Source organism: Trachurus japonicus, chromosome 23, assembly GCF_045865225.1.
Source record: "Trachurus japonicus isolate A0001 chromosome 23, Traja_1.0".
Lineage (NCBI taxonomy): Eukaryota > Metazoa > Chordata > Actinopteri > Carangiformes > Carangidae > Trachurus > Trachurus japonicus.
In genome coordinates, this window is record NC_140929.1 from 8,654,196 (window position 1) to 8,676,046 (window position 21,851).

A 21,851-nucleotide genomic window follows, 5' to 3' on the forward strand; every position below is an offset into this window, starting at 1 on the left:
AAGATGTGCTGTTCCCTTGTAAAAACTCAACTTTGAACCGCTGCCAACTCTCCCACTCGGCTCTTATTCTGTAGTCCTACTTAAAGGCCATTAGGCTGCCTGCTTTTTATAGACACAGTGTAGGCTACTTCCCAGGAGATCACGGGACGTTACCCTACCTGGCCGGCTCCCATTCCCTACATTAACTGAACCGCTCTAATCAAGTTTAAGTTGGTTTTCTACCACAATACTGTAGCTGTTCTGCCTGTAGTTAAGGTGGATTTGTTAAATGACAGCTCAAGCATAAGTTGATGTGATTAAATGCAGTTACTCTATGCATACTTGGTACTATATGTTCCCAAAAACAATGTGTTTATTGGCGGAGGAACATTTTAAAACATTTCCTTTCAGGTATAATCACAGTGTAGTTGTACACATCTCTGACTTTTGTAACCGTGACAACATCTCGGTTGTTGTTGTTCTTGAGCTGCAACCGATAGTGAAACGAGGACGCAGTTCCTGTCCCCGAAGTCGCTCTGTTTTGAAACGAAACTTGAAATCCAGTCGAACACAAACTCAGACACTGACTCATCTTCTTCCCATTTGGTTTCACTTTCCGAGGCTTGAGCTCAGTAATCCTCCTCCTAATAAGCAACATGTCCAGTCCTAAACAAGCCAGAATATGACCGCTCCATCCTCGCTCCATTGAAGCCTGTGTTACGCGTGTTGGAAAGCAGATGGATTTTCACCGTGATATTAAAGGCTCATGGACCAATTTTCAGTAATTTGAACAAACAAGCAAACAAAGCAGATGTCTTAATAACTTTGTTTGTGCTCCTCTTGATTAGCAGCTCTTTTTTTATTCAATTTATGGCTTAAGTCAGACTTTCCCTCTGCCCTTCTCCGAAGCCGAACTCTGCCAGACACAGACGTCCTCTTTCATTGGCTTAGAAGCCCGAGGCGATCTTTAAACTTTTCCAAAAGTGTCGAGGCACTGAGCGATGATGTATCCCTCGGAGTGGAACAAGAAACTATAAGATCAGCTGAAGCTTTGGCTGCGGCCCCAGAGCACTTCTTGGACCGCTGTTTATGTGGTTCAACTCAGTTAACGCTCAGCTGACAAGTCAACGACTCGTGCAGCAGTGCGTTTCAGACTCGTCTCGTGTTCCAACCAGGTGTCGACAAGACAATACAGGCCTGTTTTTTCACGGCAGCGTATAGCTCCCACATATTGACCCACTTAAACAGCTCAGGCCTTTATGTGTGCTGCCACTATTTCATTGCTTAAATTGACAGAATATTGGCACGAAGCTGTGATTTCAAGAGCTTTACAACACCCTCTAGTGTTTCCAGAGGCCTGTCAGAAAAATGCTGCGTCCTTTCTCCTCTGCAGGAGGAGATAGCATCATGGCCTGGATTTATAAAAGTGCAGGGGTGAATGGAGTGCATCTTGTGTAACGAGACTTGTCACAGCTGTCACTATAGCTGCATTATCACCGCAGTGTTTAAGAATGCAAAGATTTATCTGATGGCTACGTGTTGAAATATTTTCTCTCCTCTCTGCTGTAATCCATAGTCGCAGCCTAATGTAATGTATTCCAAACATTCACATACCTTACCATAGACGTAAGACAAGGCTTCATAATGAATATCTCCATATTGTTCCTTCTCCACTCTATGCTGTTCAGTGTTACAACTATCAGCTTGTCCCTAAGTTCGTCGGCGTGCCACTTTAACGCTCTCCTCCTCCTCTGTGTCTTCTTCAGGTGTGGACATCGAGGCGGCCCGGAAAGAGGAGGAGCGGGTCATGCTGAGGGACGCCCGGCAGTGGCTCAACAGCGGCCAGATTCAAGACATCCGGCACGCCAAGTCTGGAGGGACGGCGCTCCACGTGGCGGCTGCGAAGGGATACGTTGAGGTTTTAAAGTAAGCAGCGGTCAGATCAACACATGCACATGCTCACAGACACGCATATGCACATATCTATATACTGTATGTATAGCACTGTTTGCACCAGTATAGCATTTGTCTTGTCTAACCCTTTAAAGGGATAGTTCAACATTTTGGCAAATTGGCCCATTGTCATAATCCCTATATACATAGCAGTAGGTTTGTTACCTTTAATTGACGGTGCAAGCTATTTTTAGAACGGTGGAGCAGAGCCGCGAGCTGCTCAGAGCTACGCTACAGAGGCTCATGGGATTTCTTGGTTTCCCTCATCAAACTCATCAAATACACAATCCAACAACTCCAAAACGCTCTGGTGGACAAGTTGTGACCTCCACATTCACCACGCTATGAGATAATAACAGAACGATACGAGACAGAGTTGTTTTTGAGGTAAATTCATTGAAAACCACTGATGCGCGTTCCTGTCAGGGGCAGCAGTTTTTCAGCAAGCAGTCTCTGCATTTCCCTCGAAAACAACTCTGTCTCGTAATGTTCTGTTATTATCTCATAGCGTGGTGTATGTGCAGGTCACAACTTGTCCACCAGAGCGTTTTGGAGTTGTTGGATTGTGTATTTGTTGAGTTTGATGAGGGAAACCAAGAAATCCCATGAGCCTCCATAGCGTAGATCTGAGTAGCTCACGGCCTATGACTATAGGGATTATGGCAATGGGCCAATTTGCCAAAACGTTGAACTATCCCTTTAATTAGTTGTTTTTTGTCTTAATATGTTTAATATAATAAATAAGATCAAAGAAAAAGTAATGGTCTTTGGGCTAAAATTGCAGCGACCAGCGCCTGTGTAGCTCGGTGTTATGGAGATATCTTATATAAATACTGTTTATAATCAAGACAGTGCAGCGGCCTCGCATCAGGATTTTCTTCACTAATGTCAAACACATCTCGGTCTCTGCATCTCGTCAATGCATCGTCCCGACATTGTCCTTACAGCCGCGGTGCAGCCGCCCGTCCATCTGGTCTGGGACGGCAGCCAAACAAACTCTTAATGCCATAGATAGCTTTAAGTTAGCTAAGATGTTTAGCCACTACCGTACACAATTCAAGAAGGTAAATGTCTTCCAAGTCGCTGCAGATTTATTGGCAGAAATATCAGATTTTAAGATTTGCCATCCTCGTCCAGCAGTGCTACTGTTGTTTTATTAAATCTGTTAACAGTAGAAGCACTTGTAAAAGCCCGGACCCTGTTGGCAGCACCTTGGAGGATTAGTTTATAGAATCAAATCCGAGAAAACCAGATTTGCTAATTCTAATGAAAACTATTTTTGTCCCACCTCACACTCCCCTCACCCCCCTTCACCTCTCCACTGCACAGGCTTTTAATCCAAGCAGGGTATGATGTAAATATTAAGGACTACGATGGCTGGACTCCTCTACACGCAGCAGCACACTGGGGCAAAGAGGAGGCATGTAGGATACTGGTGGAGAATCTATGTGAAATGGACCTCATTAATAAAATGGTGAGTTCCCTGAACCGACCTGAAGCCTCCTTACACTAAGTGCTGTGTTATCTATTCTGTATTTTAGTTCAACTTTTATTTCCTCTCCCCTTCAGGGCCAGACACCTTTAGACGTAGCGGACGAAGATGTTATGGGATATTTAGAAGAACTACAAAAGAGACAAAATCTGGTGAGTGCAACTTCATCAGCAATCAATGAAACTTGTGATTGAATGAACACGACTCGTTCATTATGTATCCAAGATCGTGTCTGTTCCCTCCAGTTAGAACGACTTGGGTTGATTTGGTTTTTCTTGATTTGCAGCTGATGAGTGAGAAGAAGGACGTTAAAAAATCTCCTCTGATTGAAACGACGACCACCGGGGATAACAACCAATCACTGAAACCAATCAAGAGGTAAATGGCTCCCAAACTAATCACCTTATAGTGCAGGGCATAATAAATAAAACTTCACCTTGTGTCATTTGATTTTTAACTTGTTTTTCTCGGTGCATTGCAGCAAAGAAACGCTGCTTCTGGAGCCGGAGAAGAGCGCCCCACGCATCGAGACCTTAGAAGCCGAGAAGGAGGATGAAGGAGAGGAGGGGAAGAAGGACGAATCAAGCTGCTCGAGTGAGGAAGAGGAGGAAGAAGATTCGGAGTCCGAGACTGAAGCAGGTACTGTGTGTGTGTGCGTCTTCAGTAAATCACATCCAAAGCATTTACTTTCAATTGAATTACTTGCATTGAATTAAATCAGGTCGGCTCATGTTCCCGACCTCACCACAGTCACCACTTCATAATATACTGTATCTCTATATGTGTATGAATCACTGAGTATTTTCTTTTTGGCTCCTCCAGACAAGACCAAGCCGTCGGCATCGGTGAGCAACAGCACAACACCCGCCCCCACCAGCATCACCGTGTCATCTCCAACTACCCCAACCAACCAGGTGACAACCCCCACCTCGCCGGTAAAGAAGGTAATGACCTGGTGGTGCACACACACAGCCGCCACAGTGCTGGCGCTACAAGAACAGTTGTGTGGGCCTTGAACGCTGCAGCAGAGGACGATGATGATGATGTAATCACGTCACTACTCTCTCCTCAAACTACTCTAAGTAGAAACTGCACCTCCCGTGTTACATGAGGCCAACTCTGCCCCACAGAGACATGTTAGTGCCTCATTACGGACATAAATCAATAAAATTAAACATCTATTTAGATTTTTCTCTCCCCCCTCTTTGAACACAAACTTAATTTCACAGCCGACTGAAGACACACCAGGGGGGTTTTACGTAAATGAGTTTGTGGTTCATACCCGGGCCATCAAAGCTGCTCGTGATTTTGTTCATCGTGTTGCAGCACGGTGAGAAAATGTCACCGAGGCCTAAAAGAAACGAGAGTTTGTTTTTTTTCGACTCGTTGACGCTGGTGTTTAACAAACATGGCAACAGGCTGCCCAGATGGGATGACGTGTGGCCAGTTCTTGGTGATGTTAACAGTTTACTACAAGGTCGTTAAGACACCAACACCAGTGTTTAGAGGAGTAGATGGAGTTGGTCGTTAGGAGCAAAACAAGAGCTGGTTGCTGGTTTTCCTCTTTTGAGTCTGCTGCCCTCTGCTGGCAAAACCAGGCAAAGCATTTAACCAGAGTGACCCCATTACATGAATGAAGCTGCTTCTTTCAGTTAAAGCTATAACTGGCAGCTAGGAAGGTGTTATTTTATTTATCTAAAGCATTTTATTAAGGTGGAACTGGATGTTGTTAGAAATGTCAGAAACCACCTACAAACTGTAAAGCAGCTTAAACAGGAGAGAACCTTTTTACAGTGTTTCATCTTCTCCTGAGTTAGCAGCCTTTAGCCAGTGTCCTGCAAATAGCTGCCACCTCTCCAAGACCCCCCCCCTCAATGCTTTTTTATTTTCTGCTTCCTTTTCTTGCAATGATCTTCTTCTTTCCAGCCCTCCTCCTTCTTCTTCTTCTTCTTCTTCTTTGAAGCCTAGCGCTCACACATCACAATGTCTTCTGTCTAACAAAGAGTGAGCAAAAACCTTTAACAACGTCCAGTTTTGACACTACCAAGATGTTTGTGGGATCATCTGACGCTTATTCCAACTGAGAATAATAATAATGGTAGTTTCCCTCCTTTTCCCTGGTTTGGCAGTAAGCATTGTGTGGTGTGACTAGGCCTTTAAAAAAAAATCAAAAAAAAAAAATCTGTCCTTGCCATAAAGTGTGTTTCTTTTGCTGCTGCTTCTGTCTTATGGCTTTTTCTCTGTCTCAACCTCTTTGTCCTCCTCCCTCCTCCCTCTCTTCTGCGTCTTTCTCATCCTGGGCTCTTGTCTTGGTTGGCTTTAGTTTGAATATATTACTCCCCTCATGCCTGTGGCGGAGCCAGGCTGTCCTGCATTGTGGCGTCAAGGCTTGCGCAAAACTGGCATTTCTCTAGTGCCCAAAAAACCCATGGTGAGGCATTGGTGTGCACCAGAGTTGTTCTCTCATCCTACATGCACCTGTGCACTGACAAAACGACTTAACACCCCCCCCTAACCACGCTGGCCTGCTCCAGGTTTTTGCCGATTGAACCCCCCTCCCCCCTTCTCGCTGACTTTCACTCATCAACCCTACATGGTGTTGTTTTCACTTGTATTCAGCAGTTGCACCGTCCTAATTGTGCTTTCACCTTGTGTCCGTGTGGCTTCTGTGTTGTGTTTAGTTGCTTGTCATCTTCCGATACTGTAGCTTCCGTGGCAAGTTTTTGTGTGAAAACTGTAAATTGGACCCTGAACTCCCAACAGGTGGAAAGATCCTTCAGCACCCTTTGTTTGAGGTCGTTACAGTTATCATCTTTTGAGGATAGCATGTGCTCAGGATGTTTATTTATAGTCCTGCAGTGGGTTAAGTCAGGTACCGGTGCATATTTTTAGTCTGAATCTGAATGTGATTGTACCTCATAACTGGCATGTCCTTCCTTTTTAAAATGTCACTTCCTGGTCTCATTATTAAATCCTAAAAATTGCAGCCCCTTAGAGATTAATCCAAAAGCATTTTGTACCACTCTTTTGACTGTATTGACTTTTGTTTTACTCACCAAGATGACTAAAAATCACAGTTGTGCTTTTTGAATCGGTTACGTCAGTGTATGACACGACTGCCTCGGTTGCTCGGCTTTCCAGGTCGCTCAGCCTGCTGGAAAGGTCTCGACAAAAGTGGTGGAGGAGGAGAGGAAGGACGAGTCTCCGGCGTCGTGGCGTCTGGGTTTGAGGAAGACGGGCAGCTACGGGGCCCTGGCAGAGATCACGGCCACCAAGGAGGCCCAGAGGGAGAAGGACACCACAGGGGTGATGCGATCAGCCTCAAGCCCACGTCTCTCCTCGTCCCTGGACAACAAAGACAAAGAGAAGGTCGACACTCACTCGCTGTTTTGTTTTGCTCTCATTGTGGTAGTTCTGAGATCAGTGGGTCACAGCATATTTACAGCAAATGTGAAACACAAAGACATTATAGGATGATGCGATTGAATCAGTGTCTTTCCAAGTATCTTTTACAGCTCATTCATCAAATCTATAATGGGACTGATGTTTCTATGAAATGCTGAACTTCTCCAAGAGCTCATATCAGACTGAAATGCTAAATTCAGTTTGAATTTGACATCCTCTTCCATATAAACTCACTAACATGGGTCGTGCTGGTTCCTCTGCCTACAGGAAAAGGACAAAAGCACCCGGCTCGCCTACGTGGCCCCCACTATCCCCAGGAGACTGGCCAGTACTTCAGACATTGACGAGAAGGAAAACAGGTGAAGCCTCAGAGCCGAGTGGCTCTGTGCAGACATGCATTAGCATGAGCAGCTCCTGCTGCCCACTGCTGTGTGTTGCAGGCTCAAGGCCTCAATGCTCTGCATGGTGTGTGTAGCCTGAAGCTCCTGCTTTTGGTTATGTTGTCACATTGCGTAGTGGTGAATTTGGTAACATCTGAAAGATTCATTAGATTTAGATTTGATGTAATGGGGGAAGATTAGATTGGTTTTAAGTTTCTGTCCATTTAGTCAGGATCTGTATGTGGAAACCGAGGGTACTATTGTAGCTTGTGGTTCTCCAGGGACTCTACTGCTCTGATACGTAGCGGCTCCTACACCCGACGACGCTGGGACGACGACACGAAGAATAGCGAAGGAAGCGCCTCCACCAACCGAACCCCCAGCTACCAGCGCAGGTTAGCCTCGTCTGCGGCGTAAACCTCCGCCAAACTCCCATCCCCTCATCAGATCTCTGCCTCCCCCCACCCCCCCCCATCCGATCTGATGCGTCGACCCATCCCGAGGTTGACTTGCATAGCTTTTGGAAGTAAAAACCCACTGCGTAGACAACACTGACGGTTGTTTATCAGTCATCTACTGTGCCCCTTATTTTTGTTTGTTTTGCTTGGATTATGTCATTAGATGTCTGCTTCCATGCACAGCAGCAGCTACTGAGAAAGCCATGCAATCAGCCCATTGCCTATTCTTTTTTTTTTTCTCTCTATCACTGCCACAGAGTCTGTTGCATGACTGTACCTGTCCTGTCGGGTTGCTGTGCCACTGAGCTTAAATGCATTAGTCAGGCTTTTTAAAAAGCCTCCAAGATAAATCAAACTTAATTCTCATGGCACAAAACCTAGACATGGACTTATGCTGTATTCATGTCATATGGGAAAAAGCTTCAGTATGAGCCACCTAATTCAATTGGCCTAGTTTTCACGCTATAAGTGATTCAGCTAAAACATTTTTCAGTGAATTTAAACAAAACTTTAAGAAGAAAAAGTAAAACAAAATCCTCTAGTCCCATATGACATAAATGCTAAAATAGTGTGTCAAAGCTAGTCTTAAGTATATATGGTTCTTTTTACTGTATATCTGTGTGTGTGTGTGTGTGTGCGCCTCCACCGCTAACATGCCTCTCTCGCCCACCCGCCTGCCAACACGCCAGCACGTCCCATACGCTAGCGCTAGGGCGGAGCGGCAGCACGCGGGACGTGCCAGCCAAGTCTTCGTCCACCTCCAGCTTGGACCCTAACACCTGTAATACTAAACCCTGGCAGCCACCCGCCTCCCACTACCAGTCTTACAGCATTTACCGCAGGTACACCAGCCTCACCCGGGGGACACCACCGTCTCCACACCCACCTCTCCTCTCCTCTCTCTGTGTGTGTCACGTGTGTCTCGGCTCTGCTCCAAGTGCATTTTGTTGTTGTGCTCATTTTAATGATCACATGATGATTTGAAAGATGTGTTTGTTATGATTTACTTTCACAGTTACTGTCCGGATGAAGTTAGAGCAAGTTTTTCAGTGCAGCGATGATAGAATTTAGATATTAAATAAAACCCCACCCAACTCATCGTGCTGCAAAACCTGGACACTGTTCAGTTATATTCCCCAGTTATGGAATTTCCCGTTTTTAATCAATAGCGCTACTGTTAACATAACCTCTAACTCTTCTAGAATAACCACAGGCTTTGTCAGACAATTCAATGATTTATTAAGCCCGTCTGACAAAGGTCCTTTTTGTGTGTGAGGCGCACTACACAGAGTGAAGCCCAAAAATGCAGCATTTTAGACCGACAGAAGGAGAAAGATGTTAAAAATAAAAAAAATTGGAGGCAAATATTGATTTCATGCAAAAAAAAAAGAAAAGAAAAAGAAAGTCTGCTTGGATGTTTTAGCTCTGAGCATCAGCACTAATGATCTCACTTCATAATCACATCATCTAACAAAGTGGTAGCGATCAACATAGTGGCCGTTCACTCAGCCCCGGCCTGCGTCCCCGCTCCGTCTCACTGCTTTTTCGTCCGACAGCGGCTCTTTCGGGAGAAGACACGAGGACTTGAGCTCCTCGACCACCTCCTCCTCCACGACCACCACCACCTCCTCATCCGTTACCTCGCCCACAGGCCATCGCAGCCTGGCCTCCACCCTGGGCTATTCCTCCACACGCACTGGCTCCACCAGTCTCACCAGCAGGTACATGGACCTTCCTCATAGACTCGTTGATATTGTCACTTCCTGGGTATTTCATCCTGATTCTGAGGCCATCTTACGTACCATTTTACAAAGCAGGACTAGGTTCTTCCTTTTATACTGTTAAAGTATCAAAGGCTCAGTCCACAGAGAAGTGTACACAGCTTGTATTCACAAACTGACCCATAAAATCAGCCATCAGGACTTAAGTAAACAGACCACACCCTGAGACACCAACCTGTTGACACTAGAGCTCCAGAGACATCCCCAGCTACATCTCTTTATGGATAAACACTTCAAATAAAACACAGTAAAAGTTTCAAATATGGGACCTTTAACAAATCTCCCATGACTCTTTGCCATTAACATTTAAAACATTTTGCGATATCCTGTGTATAATGATACGATTGAGGTTTATTACCTTTTTGTATTTGTACTAAATTAGGTCCCAAAAGGCCCCAAAAGTTATTCTCATTCTTGTAAAATAGGATTATCCTTTAAAGAACTTGTATTCTCAAATTAAAAATGTAAATTTGTATTTGCAATTTACATAATAAATGATTAATACTCACTGTCTGCGACTGCGTATCGATACAATTGTATCACACAAAATATAGCGATACTATACTATATCAATATTTCTTTTTCTCCTCCACCCAACTCAAAAGGTAATCATAGTTATTTTTATCCATCTGTATATTAGTGTATCTGTGCTATGTGACCTCTGAAACTGCTCCTTGACCACAAACTCAACATTTTTATGACACCAGTTGAAGTGGAATGTGTTTTTGCGTTTGTGTGTGTGTGTAACGTGTATGAAATGGTGTTGTGTAAACAGGTACTGGTCAGAGGAGAGTGCAGAGAAGGAGAAGGAGTCTGCTGCGGTCATCCCCACTATAAACACTGGCTCCACTACGACCACCGCATCCACCACTACTACCACCGCCATATCCACCACTACCACCACCACTGGCACTGGCACCGTCACCGGTGAAAGACGCAGGTAACAGCACAGTTTGGTTTTCTATTTGAGACTCTATTGTGCAGTCCCTCTCTCTCAGGAATGTGTTATCTTATTGTTATTGGTCTTTATTTCATAGATTTTGTCACTCAGATTTTGTTTAGTTGTCTTTTTATCGCTGTTGCTATTTTGGGGTAAGTGGAGGCTTTCAATGTCCCATGATATTATTTTCATCCCGACACATTCTTTACTTGCTGCATTTATTTATTATGTTTATTCAGGGAACTTGGTTAATTCATAACACAAAATATTTATTGTAAACAGACTCAAGAAATCTTGGCATTATCCTGAAAAGCCTCCGTCAGTCCAACAGTAATCCGGATGCATTTCCTCTGTTTGAGAACAGGGCAGGGGTGTGTGTGTGTGTATGTTTGATCTCCAGTTTTGTACACACACACACAGAAGGAAGAGCGAGTTTGTCTCCGACAGTGTGTCACAGAAAGCGTGTGTTTTGCACATGTGTGTTTGAGTGGGGTCGAGTGTGTGTCTTCCTGTTGGGAGCTGAAATAAGCCACCTGTCTGTCTCGGAGGGAGCGGAGCAAGGGGCCGATTCAGTGCCGGGGGAGAAGGGGGGGGCGCTCCAGTGACTTCTCCTTATAAGGACGGTGGGCAGAAGCTGCACATTTTCCTCAAGGCCACGGCTCCACTCTGCACCGAATCAGTTCATACTTGTGTGTGGCCGACGGAGGCACACAACTGCTGCTGCCGCTGCTGCTGCTGCTGCTGAGTCAAAATGCTGAAATAGCTCAGTGTTTCCAGAAAGTTAAACATAAATCCTGCGTTTTTCTTTTACCTCAGTTACTGAAAGTAGGTGTAAATGTTGTTTGGAAAGTCTTAACTTGATCCAACTCAAACGTTTTTCAGTAATATCCTGCGTTTTCATTACAGGAAATCACATCGTTGCTCAAAATAGATAGCTGCTGCACATTCACGTCATTCCACAAACGCACACCTGGAGCCCTGCAGTATATGAATCTTTCTGTTGTCAGTTTAATATCCTCGCTCTGCAGGAGTTATTGTGCGAGAGGAGAGTGTTATCACTTTCCCAGGTTGTGTGTGGGTTAGAGCAGCCGTCCCTCTCATCACAAACCACCTTGTGTGACTTGTAGGTGTCGTTACGTACAACCGGTCAAGACCAAACACAAAGATGTGAACAGAAAGCTGGATCTACAGTCATAGATGTGCTCTCTCTACCAAATGATTCAACTTGTGTGTTTGTTTTTTTTGTGTGTTTGTCAGGTCATACCTGACGCCAGTGCGAGACGAGGAGTCGGAGTCCCAGAGGAAAGCTCGCTCCAGACAGGCTCGACAGTCGAGGAGGTCCACTCAGGTCAGTGACCCCCAGTCACCTCTTATCTCTTAACACCCAGCGTCTCATATGTTGAGCTGCTGATTCTCCTTTAGCTTGCATCATGGTTTTTATAGACGTGGACAGGTTAAACAAAAGTTTTTATGCTGGTTGAGACAGAGCTCATGCAGGTTGTGTACACAGCCAGAGATACTCATCTACTTGTTGACTTAATTTGAGCTCTGTCATTTCCTGCAAATCTGAACTTCACTGTGCCGCCATGTTACACAATTTATGACAACCAGGAATTCAACGTCATAAAATATAGTATCTAACTTTTTACTGCAGATTCAATAGAAATAAAAAGTCCATTAAAAACCCAGAGGTTTAATCTCACTCTCCTCTTCCAGGGTGTGACTCTGACCGACCTGCAAGAGGCTGAGAAAACAATCGGCAAGAGTCGTCCCCCAAAGACCCGAGAGGAGGAGAAGGAGGAGAAAGAGAAGCAGGACAAGGAGAAGCAGGAGGAGAAGAAGGAGACGGAGACCAAGGAGGACGATTACCGGTCGAAATACCGCAGCTTCGAAGAGGTACAGCTCTCCTCTTCATCACACCTTACCTAAAACCTGACAATAATGTCCCGTTTCCTCCAAGTGATAAAGCAGATTGACATTTTCCATCGTTTCCTGAATCTTACTTGTGTTTTTTTTCTCTTCTCCCTTCCAGCGTTACCGACCTTCGTCCTCCTCCACCTCTGCCCTTTCCTCAGTCAGCACTGCCTCCACCCCATCCTACTCTAGCACCTCGTTGTCCTCCAGTTCCAGCTCCCTCAACAGGCCAAACAGCCTGACGGGGATCACCTCCTCCTATAGCCGTTCCTCCAGAGACACAGAAAAAGGCCAGTAACCTCAAATCCAGAAAACAGTAAAGGTTTATAGCAAAGCAAAAACCATGATAAGATCAAAACTTAAAGAAATCACTAGTTTATAATGTCTCTGACCCTTCTGCTATGACAAGAACTCATAATATACTTGTCATGGTGTCGTCTCTCTTCAGCTGATTAAACTGCCACTACCCTGAAAGTCAAATAAATAACATGAAACCATATAAACACAACATTTGGCTGCATCACAGCTTAATTCCACCTGATGTTGCTATCTGTCGCCGCAGATCCACGTTCACACGGGCAAACCGCCACAGTCTGATGAAGAGCATTGTGACAGAAAGGGGAGGGGGGATTGTGTTGCCTTTTTAAATTAAGTGGCTGCTCTCTTAACGAAAATAAATCCGTGAAACATCCCTGGGAAAAAAACGGGCGACAGCTTTAGTCTGTTCAACTGAAGGAAACACTGACCGCTTTGTTCTCCCACGACCAAAGCCTGTTTTTTTCTCCTTCTTCTTTCTCTGAACTGCAGCCAAGTCAAGTCGATGTCCTGACTCTACTTTTGTTCAAACTGTTGCCTCAGTTAACCTGGACCTCTCTGTCTTTTTCAGTTTGAGCTCTGATTAGGATTACTTTTTGTGCGTTTGCCCTGTTGATCTCGAAGTAATTAGGGTTAAACTGATCTCAGTATTGATAACATTTGCTCATGAACACTGTATTTAATCTTTTTGTATAAATGTCTGTTGCATAAGACAGGAAAAGAGTATTTAAATGTTGTTTGGTATTTGTGTCGATGCACAGAAGTGGACAAAAGGGAGGAGGAGAAGGAAGGAGAGGACAAGTCTCAGCCCCGCTCCATACGGGATCGCAGGCGGCCCCGCGAGAAGAGACGCTCCACCGGGGTTTCCTTCTGGACCCAAGACGTAAGAGACTCACAGACAGCGATAGATTAAAGAGATCAGGGTTAAGAGCTAAAAAAAAAAGCATGTGTAAACCCTCCTACTGTTTTTTTTTAATTCCAGGGTGATGAAAATGACCCTGATCAGCAGTCGGACTCGGAGGAAGGCAGCACCAAGGGGGAGCCACAGGTAACAAGACCCTCGCTCACACAGAGACAGATGAAGCCGAGTGAAGCCAGGAGCCCTTCAGCCTGTCCGTCAAATCAAACAAGACTCTGTTTCCGTTTGATTTCTGCCCCTTTTCTGCTCCGTGCTCGAGTCGAGTGTCGTCGAGGCCGACCGGGTCCCACCGCTCTTTGATATTCACCACTCTTTCCCTTCACTCCCTCCCACCTCCCTCTTATCTTTCCCCCCCTCCTCTCACTTCACTTCACCGTCGGTGCCCTTTTGAATTTTTATTGTGTCCGTCTTCCTGCGATTGTCCGGTTGCCGTGACGACGTTGGAAACCAAATTTTTTTTTTTTTTTTTTTTGCCATAGATCATAAGGTTTTCAAAACACAAAGCGGAGGAAGTCGGGGTCGCTGGGGTCACACGTGGATGAGACAGTGGAGGGTGGTTCCCATTTGAAATCATAGTAAAATAGAAATTTCTTCCAGTGATTATATAAGAGTGGAACTATATGTCGTCAAAACGGATTAAAAGCGGTCAGATGATCTATAAATGGAGCAGCGAGGAGCAGAATGGACCGTGTTGTGGAAATACTGCCGGCTGGGCGGACTTCCTGTTTGAACAGGAGCATCAAACAGACGCTCAGATACTCGGGAGATGAGACGGACGTACACAGATACCACGGTAGAAAGGGTGGAGCTCTAAATAGGAAACAAGCAATTATCTTGGTAGAAGATGCAAAAAGCTCACCGGAAAAGCCTCTGAGCGTCTTCCTTTCCTGAGCAGCACCGACAATTATTATCTTTTTTTATGTAAAGCATTTCAAGCTGTGTTTGCATGAGATGATGATATTCAAATACATTTAAATTAAAAGCATCAATATGATAAAAAAATATCTCAAGTGATGCAAGTTGTACAAAATGTTTATATCCTTCCTGATTGAGAGATTTAACACATTGTTTTTCGTGGCCTGTTGATCTGATCAGCTGAACTTTACATGAATCGTTTTTGTTTTTTTCTTCTCAACGGCAGTTCTTGACTCAGATTGTAGTATTGTTGTCGTGCCGCCGCCTCAGGAAGCCGAGCGCAATTTCAAAATAGCTGGAAGCCCGACCCACCGACCTGACACAGCTATCTGATGTCTGGGCTCGTTCTCCGAGGTTTTTTTTACGCTGCTGCTGCTGCTGCAGGAGCTCGGCAGGCCACGAGACGCTGCAGGCCTCCGGGCGCAGCAGCTGTGCAGGGATTAGTGTACATACCTGCATGTAGAGCAGTTTGTAGGAGGCTGTGGAGTTCAGTCTGATTCAATTTAACTCTGCACAAACACTGATAAGATGAACTGTTGCAGCTTGTATCGATGCACATTAACACTCTCTCTGACTTTCTGTTTCCTTACAGAGCGACAGATTGTCCAGGTACGTGTCACTGGCATCACATTATCTTGTGTGTATGTGTGTGTTATTAAAACATTTGTTTATAACCACACACGACTGTCCCCTGTGTTTCAGGAATGAGAGCACTTCATCCTTAGATCGCAACGACACTCTTTTTAGCCGTAGCTATGGCGAGAGTCGAAGGCCATACTCGAGCCGACTGGATAGAGATGACACCACTGATTATAAAAAGGTACATAAGTAGTTAATAATCTTTTCTACAGTGATAATTATGATTGATTTTAATTATTTCCCTCTCTGATCGACATGTTTGTGTCTGTCTCTTCAGCTCTACGAGCAGATCTTAGCTGAGAACGAGAAGTTGAAGGCCCAGTTACGTGACACGGACCTGGAGCTGGCAGACTTGAAGCTACAACTAGAGAAGGCCACACAGGTGAGATGAGCTCACTTTTGCTTTCTTTTTTTCTCTCTTTCTTTTATTATTAAAAATCACCAATTAATTAAAAGGTTATTCCGGTTTCTCACATTTTTGCCACCATTGTTGTCTTTTTTTCTGCAGAGGCAGGAACGCTACGCTGACCGATCACAGCTCGAGATGGAGAAAAGGGTAAATGCCTCCTCTACAGACGTCCTCCTCTGTTTGACCTTTTACTGTAAAGATGTTTAACTTGTGTGTCTCCAGTTGTGTCTCTAACTACATGTAGAATTAGACTCTCTGTTAAATCCCACCTGATCTAAAACATGACGGTAACACTGCCCCTGGGTTTATGTCTGAAGGTAACAAGCAGGCCCCAATATCATCTGGGTGGTGGTATGATCTTCTTCCCCTGAGTTTTCTTTTATTTGTATCAGTCTCCTCTCTGCTGCTGGCTGTTGTCTCACACATGCCCTTATAGCCGGGGTCAAAGGGCCTTCCTCCTCCTCCTCCTCCTCCTCTTCGCCACCCAGAACACCGCCACCGTCTCTTTCACACTTATTTTATTTTAAACCTCAGATGCAGAGTGTGGTCACCACTTCTCCAGACTGCTTCTTTCTTTCCTCATTTGTGTGTGTGTGTGTGTGTTTGCGTGAAAGTGATGTATTTATTAATGAGTGCAGGAACTAGAACAATCATAGGTTGTTGAATCAAGAACCTGTGCATGTGTGTTTTCACTGGCGTCTTCTCTGCAGCCATGACATCATCATCATCATTATATCTAGTTGATTTGTGAACGTGAGCCACTATTTCGAAGCCCCTGCTGTAAACGCAGCCATTTGACATCATCACCCATGTGTCATTTGTCCTCACAGGCTTTTATAGTGTGAGAATGTCCTTTTTATTCCCTCTCACTCTCTCTCTCGGTCCAAAAAAGACATTCTGACCTCACTAGTGTCCGTGAGTCATCTCATTAACGTACCATCCAACACAAACTACGTCCCCGTTTCTCCTTTATCCTGTAAATCATCTCTACGTCATGTTAACTCTGACCTGGCTGTTGCTTGCAGACGCCTCACAAGACATGAGTGTGTTCAAGTGTGTGTGTGTGTGCTGTCACTATACACCCTCACCATCTTCCACACCATCTCTCTGTACTTAACGCAGTGTGTAGACTAGCCTGCACCTACAGCGTGTGGTTGTTGTTGTTGTTGTCGTTGTGCTGAGTGTGTCGAGTGTCGAGTTGACCTGCTCTCCTCCGCCCCGCAGGAAAGAAGAGCTCTAGAAAGGAAGATTTCTGAGATGGAGGAGGAACTTAAGGTACTGCCACACACTCACACACACACACAGACACACACAGATGCAGCATTAGATTTTAATGGGGTTTGTTTCCTTCAATGACGTCAAGATCATAGGTGGTGTGTAGGTGGTACTTGTGAGTTCCAGTGTGGTGTGAACAGCTGTGATTTTTCAGATTTTTTTTTTACATAAATATATATAAAATTTATAATAAAGACACTTTTTTGGTTTAGCAGGAGAGATGAGTCATCTGAAAACCCATGATGCTGGAAATATAATGTGTTTTTATTACAGCTCAGGTTTGATTTATGTAGTTTTTGTCTTTATTTCATCAGTTTTGTGAACATTGTTATGAACAAAGTCGTTTCTAGGATCTGGGAACATGGAGATGTCACAAAAGCTGCTGGTAAAACAAGTCAGCAGTTTATCTAATAACCTAAACCCTGCACATCTCTATTGTCCTCATTACAAATCAGTGTCTCAGTAATTCACTATGAGAGTGTGATGTTAGTGCTGCCAACAGGTGGGGCTGTTCCCAAAAGTCACAGAGACGATGCATCAGTCAAGAAGATCCTGATTTAGCAGCAGAGTAAGACGGGAACAAAACAAAGTCTCCGTCTTAATTAAAATGAATGAACCATAAAACATAATATGATGAATATGAAGTAGAGAGCAACTGGTGATGTAGCTTCAGTGTGCAGGAAATCTGATGAACGAAGACATTAAAACAAACCAAATTAGTTCAAAGTGAAAAAGTGAGTCGACGTTGAGGAGCTACAAACAGGAAATCTCATTTTTTCTTTAAATGTTTTGTGTCGTCTTGTCTGTTTTCTAAGGAGCCGTTAACACAGCACAGATATTACGGCTGATTTGTTTTTTAAGCAAATACATAAATATAGTTAACGACCCATATATAGATGACGTCATGCTGGGGGGGAAAGAAACCTGAAGACGCCGCTGGTCCTCGTCTGCCGCCTCTTATTAATGTAAAACATGAAACACTTTGGTTAAACCAGCAGCAACACATTAATCCCACTCTGCCACCTGTTATCAGTCTCACACAGTTGAATGATTTTAGATGATTAGACTCTTGATATCTGTGATTTAAATGTGATTTAATTGGTCTGGAGAAAACGTTCACATTTTCACCCAGCAGCGAAACAAGAAACAAGAAAACTCCTCCTCCTCCTCTTATAGTCATACATAACCTCCAGTCTGTCAAAAACGTAAACGTGCACCTGTTGATGTTTTATTCTGTTGAGGCCACATCTCAGGTCAGTGGTCCTAATCTATGTCGACGCAGCGTTTAAGCTCCTCTCCTGCAGAGACGTCCAATTAAATGTTCCTTTTCTGGAAAGCTGATTTAAGTTTGGAGGTGGAAAAAAAAAATCCATTAAACTCTAGTAAGGAAATGTTCTTTCCGTGGCTGTGATAATGAAGTGTGTTTTATTTTTAGGCCGTGATCTTATCAGTGTCACTTTTCCACTCTGTCTACAAGCATCATGTCAAACCGGGATAAAAAAAATAAAAACTCTTAACCATTCCTTCGGTTTCCAAAAAAAAATCTGTCCCCATTTTCTAACAATCTTCCTTTTCTGTTTTCCCTCTCTCCTCCTCTCGGCCCCCTCCTCTCTATTCATTTATACTGTCCTTGTCTTTCATTAATCCTCCCTCTCTAATTTGTTTTCTCGCACCACACTTCTCCTCCTTCTCTTCCTCTGCCATTCTTTCCCTCTCTCCCTCCTCCTTTTCTCTCTGTTCTCCTATGTTGTGGTTGTTGTCCTCCCTCCTCTCTTCCTTCCTTCCCTCCTTCCCTCCCTCCCTCCCTGCAGAACCTCCCCCAGGTAAAGCAGGTTCAGGCCCTGCGTCAGGTTAAGGAGCGGCTGCAGGCTGAGAACCGGGCCCTGGCCCGTGTGGTGGCCAAGCTCTCGCAGTCCGCCTGCAGCCAGCTGCCCAGCGTCGACCTCTAAGCCACGTCCGTCTGTCCACCACCATCTCTCCTTCCTTCCTTCCTCCCTCCTCCTCCTCCTTTTTCTTCTTCACCTCCTCCCCTCCCAACCCCATTTCTTCTCATGCTCCATTCGCGCTCTGCCACGCTTCCATAGACAGGCAGGTGCCCACCGCCCAACCACCACCACCACTACCACCACCACTGGTTTTGTAAACTTTTCCCCCTCTCTGCCTCCCCAGAGCTTTTTGAGTTTTGTACAGATTGGGGAGGGTGTTTTTTATTTGTTTTATTTTACAGGACACTCTCCTTTTACAGTACGTGACGTGTCGAGTGTTAGAAACGTCCAGAACTAGTGAACGCAGGTGGAGGAGGAGCCGAGTCGAGCTCAGTTTGACCGACCGGAGTCTAAATTTCATTCCACACCGACGCGTCTCCACTGTGAAGGAAAGTGTCCTCTGTAGTCTCTAGTTGTGATGCTCCCATCAGAGGGAGCTCGGTTTGGCTTGTTCTGGCTTCTTTGCATGAAGTGGCATCTTTCTCTATTTTGTTTTATTTCGGCCCAAATCTTCAGACTCAACCTTTTATTTTTTTTTGTCTCCCCAACCCCTCCTCCTCCTCTGTATGTGATGATTCTCCTCCGAGTTTTAATTTCAACAGATGACAACTAAAGCCGACTTCAGACAGCTGCATGGACTCTGGTTTAGCTCTGATCAGCATCAAGTACAAAGTATCTCCGTATACTTCACAACATGATGGGATATTTAAACTAGCAGCCGATTGTCATCTGTACACTTTGTTTTTCCAAACGGGACTGAAATCTCCCGCCGGGGATTCTCAGTGTTGAGTGTCAGTAGAGAAACATGAGTCCTACCTGAAGTCCTCCACTGCAGAACCTCCTCACAGCTCCTTATTTAGTACAACAACAACTGGATTTTTGATTGTTATTCATTTTCAGATAATTATTGATAAAGACCTTGTTGGACGGCAGGAAAATGAGTGACGTCAGATCTTCAAGCCTGAAATTTGCAAACAAAACATCAAAAGGAAGATAATGCATAATGCTACAGAGCTAGACAGGCATGATGGGAAATAAAATAATAATAATTGTGCTCTTAAATTACTTATTTGTGCTCTTAATTTAAACCTCTCTTTAAACTCAGTTTAGTTTTTACTTTGAGTTTAAACCAGGATTCAGTTATAACCTGTTGCTCCAAAACTTTCAATCTGGGTTTAATTTTAAACCACCAACTAAGGAGGTTTAACTTTTTTATACTTACTAGCAGATTATTTACATATTTATATACATATTAATGTTTGTCTTTCTAATGCATACTTTGTCTCAAGATCTCAACAGAGTTTGGCTGAGTATTAAACCTGGATTAACTAATCTTAAACCTAGTTTAGACTTGATCTTAGATTACTTTAAATCTTTTAAATTCATTTCAACTCAGTGTAAAACTCCATTGAAACCAGTTTGTTTTTAACTAGATCAAACTGGTGATGTTGTAAATTGGCAGCCAGTGTTGGAGTTGTTTTAAACACACAACACAAATGATCTTGTTTAATTAACCTACAGTTTTAATAAAGAGTAGATTCATTAGGTTTTAGCTGCTGACCTGGGAGCTGCTGTGAATCCATCACCTGCTGCTGTGATTTCACAATAAGAGCACAAATTGAGACATTCAGGAGCACTAATTGCTCATTTGTGAACAACAGTAAATAAACGAGAAGCAGCCCTCCTGTCGCGCTCTGTGGTACAAACACAAACACAACAAGTACAACACAATAATGAACATGTAGCTGTAGTTGAGCTCAGACATCAGTCGGTGCTGTGTATTGTTGTGGCTGCCGGGCAGCAGCGGTTGAGGTTGTGCATGGCTTCTCTCAGGATCTTTGGCCTGTGGTGTGATCGCTTCTACTCCTCTCCTCTCTCTCTCTTTTGACTTGGAACAAGTGATTTTTTTTTTATTTAAAATTTTTTCTTTAATTTAAAAGAAAAAAAAAAAAGGAGTAAAGAAAACATGAGAGCTGCTGTGTGACTCCAAAGATTGCTTTTTACACAAACTGCAATTAACAAGTAAAGTTTGTAAAAAATAAAAAATAAAAACATAAAACCAGCCTGACTGGTTTGAGTGACATGTGTTTGTCAAGACGTGTCTAAACCTCTCTCTCTCTCCTTCTCTTTCTCTCTGTCTCTCTCTGTGTCTCTCGTCCTCTCCTCCCTGTTTCCTCTTCTTTCCCTTCTCAGATGCTCCCAGACTTGAAAGCAGACAACCAGAGACTAAAGGACGAGAACGGAGCGCTCATTCGAGTCATTAGCAAGCTTTCCAAGTAGAACAGACCCCCCCGCCCGCCCGCCCGCCCGCGCCCCGTCTTCTGCACCCCCCACCCCCTCCTCTAGTCCCCCATGACAGTGACTAATGGAATTGCACATTTAGATATTAATTGCAACAGACATCAGAGACAAGACTCCTGTTTTTTTGTTTTGTTTTGTTTCTTTTTCTCCTCCCAACTCTTTATCTCCCTTTTTTGCTCCTCCACCGCTGCAGCATCCACCACCCACCTATCCATCCATCCATCCATCCATCTATCTATCTATCTGCCCCACCTCACCCCGACCACCACCCCACCCTACCCCACCCGTGACTCGACTGTAAGCCCCTCCACCACCACCCCCACCACCTCGGACCGTGTGGCTGCTGTCCTGATAGAACCACTGAGTTTACAGAGCAAAAAGGAAAAAAGGGTTGTGTGAGCAGCATGTTAAAAAGCATTGTGGGCGGGGAAGCCTGAAAACTATTTAACCAATAAGCCTTAGATGTACATAAAGAGAAAAAGAAAAAAACACTTGCATCGATCTCTTCTCTCTCTCTCTCCTCTCTATCTCTCTCTCTCTCGGCTATCACTGAAGAACAGATATTATTATCCAACACCTGATTTTTATTTGTGCCACCATCTCTTATTTGATGTCTTTTTTTTTTTCTTTTTGTTTCCTCTTCCTGTGTAAGTGTTGTGTGCTGTGCAGTTTCCTCCTCACCCCCCCTCCCCCTCCTTAAAGTGCCACTTTGCCCTCCCCTTACCCTGAAGTATCAGCTCCTCATCGTGGCCCCTATTTTATTTTATTTCCTTCATTCCTTCCTTCCCACA

The 21,851-nt window shown here is 44.3% G+C and overlaps 1 protein-coding gene across 12 annotated transcripts in view; it reads left to right on the top strand.

The window, feature by feature from the left end:
- ppp1r12a (protein phosphatase 1, regulatory subunit 12A) overlaps positions 1-21,045 on the top strand; it is a 47,477-nt gene extending 26,432 nt beyond the window's left edge. The window contains exons 4-28 of one of the 12 annotated variants that reach the window (XM_085768828.1): positions 1,746-1,905; positions 3,262-3,406; positions 3,502-3,576; positions 3,711-3,802; positions 3,906-4,063; positions 4,247-4,368; positions 5,748-5,855; positions 6,566-6,793; positions 7,097-7,188; positions 7,491-7,604; positions 8,357-8,509; positions 9,224-9,388; positions 10,224-10,388; positions 11,646-11,736; positions 12,105-12,297; positions 12,431-12,592; positions 13,379-13,500; positions 13,600-13,665; positions 15,044-15,060; positions 15,154-15,271; positions 15,368-15,472; positions 15,599-15,646; positions 15,817-15,850; positions 16,724-16,774; positions 20,953-21,045. In XM_085768828.1, the coding sequence (XP_085624954.1) occupies positions 1,746-1,905; positions 3,262-3,406; positions 3,502-3,576; positions 3,711-3,802; positions 3,906-4,063; positions 4,247-4,368; positions 5,748-5,855; positions 6,566-6,793; positions 7,097-7,188; positions 7,491-7,604; positions 8,357-8,509; positions 9,224-9,388; positions 10,224-10,388; positions 11,646-11,736; positions 12,105-12,297; positions 12,431-12,592; positions 13,379-13,500; positions 13,600-13,665; positions 15,044-15,060; positions 15,154-15,271; positions 15,368-15,472; positions 15,599-15,646; positions 15,817-15,850; positions 16,724-16,755 (2,765 nt within the window). In that variant the 3' untranslated portion in view covers positions 16,756-16,774; positions 20,953-21,045. Of the gene's footprint in view, positions 1-1,745; positions 1,906-3,261; positions 3,407-3,501; positions 3,577-3,710; positions 3,803-3,905; positions 4,064-4,246; positions 4,369-5,747; positions 5,856-6,565; positions 6,794-7,096; positions 7,189-7,490; positions 7,605-8,356; positions 8,510-9,223; positions 9,389-10,223; positions 10,389-11,645; positions 11,737-12,104; positions 12,298-12,420; positions 12,593-13,378; positions 13,501-13,599; positions 13,666-15,043; positions 15,061-15,153; positions 15,272-15,367; positions 15,473-15,598; positions 15,647-15,816; positions 15,851-16,723; positions 16,775-18,585; positions 18,858-20,952 lie in introns of those variants that run through there. The other 11 variants (XM_085768825.1, XM_085768836.1, XM_085768827.1 and 8 more) reach the window with 11 other exon arrangements.
- Positions 21,046-21,851: the final 806 nt, after the last annotated feature.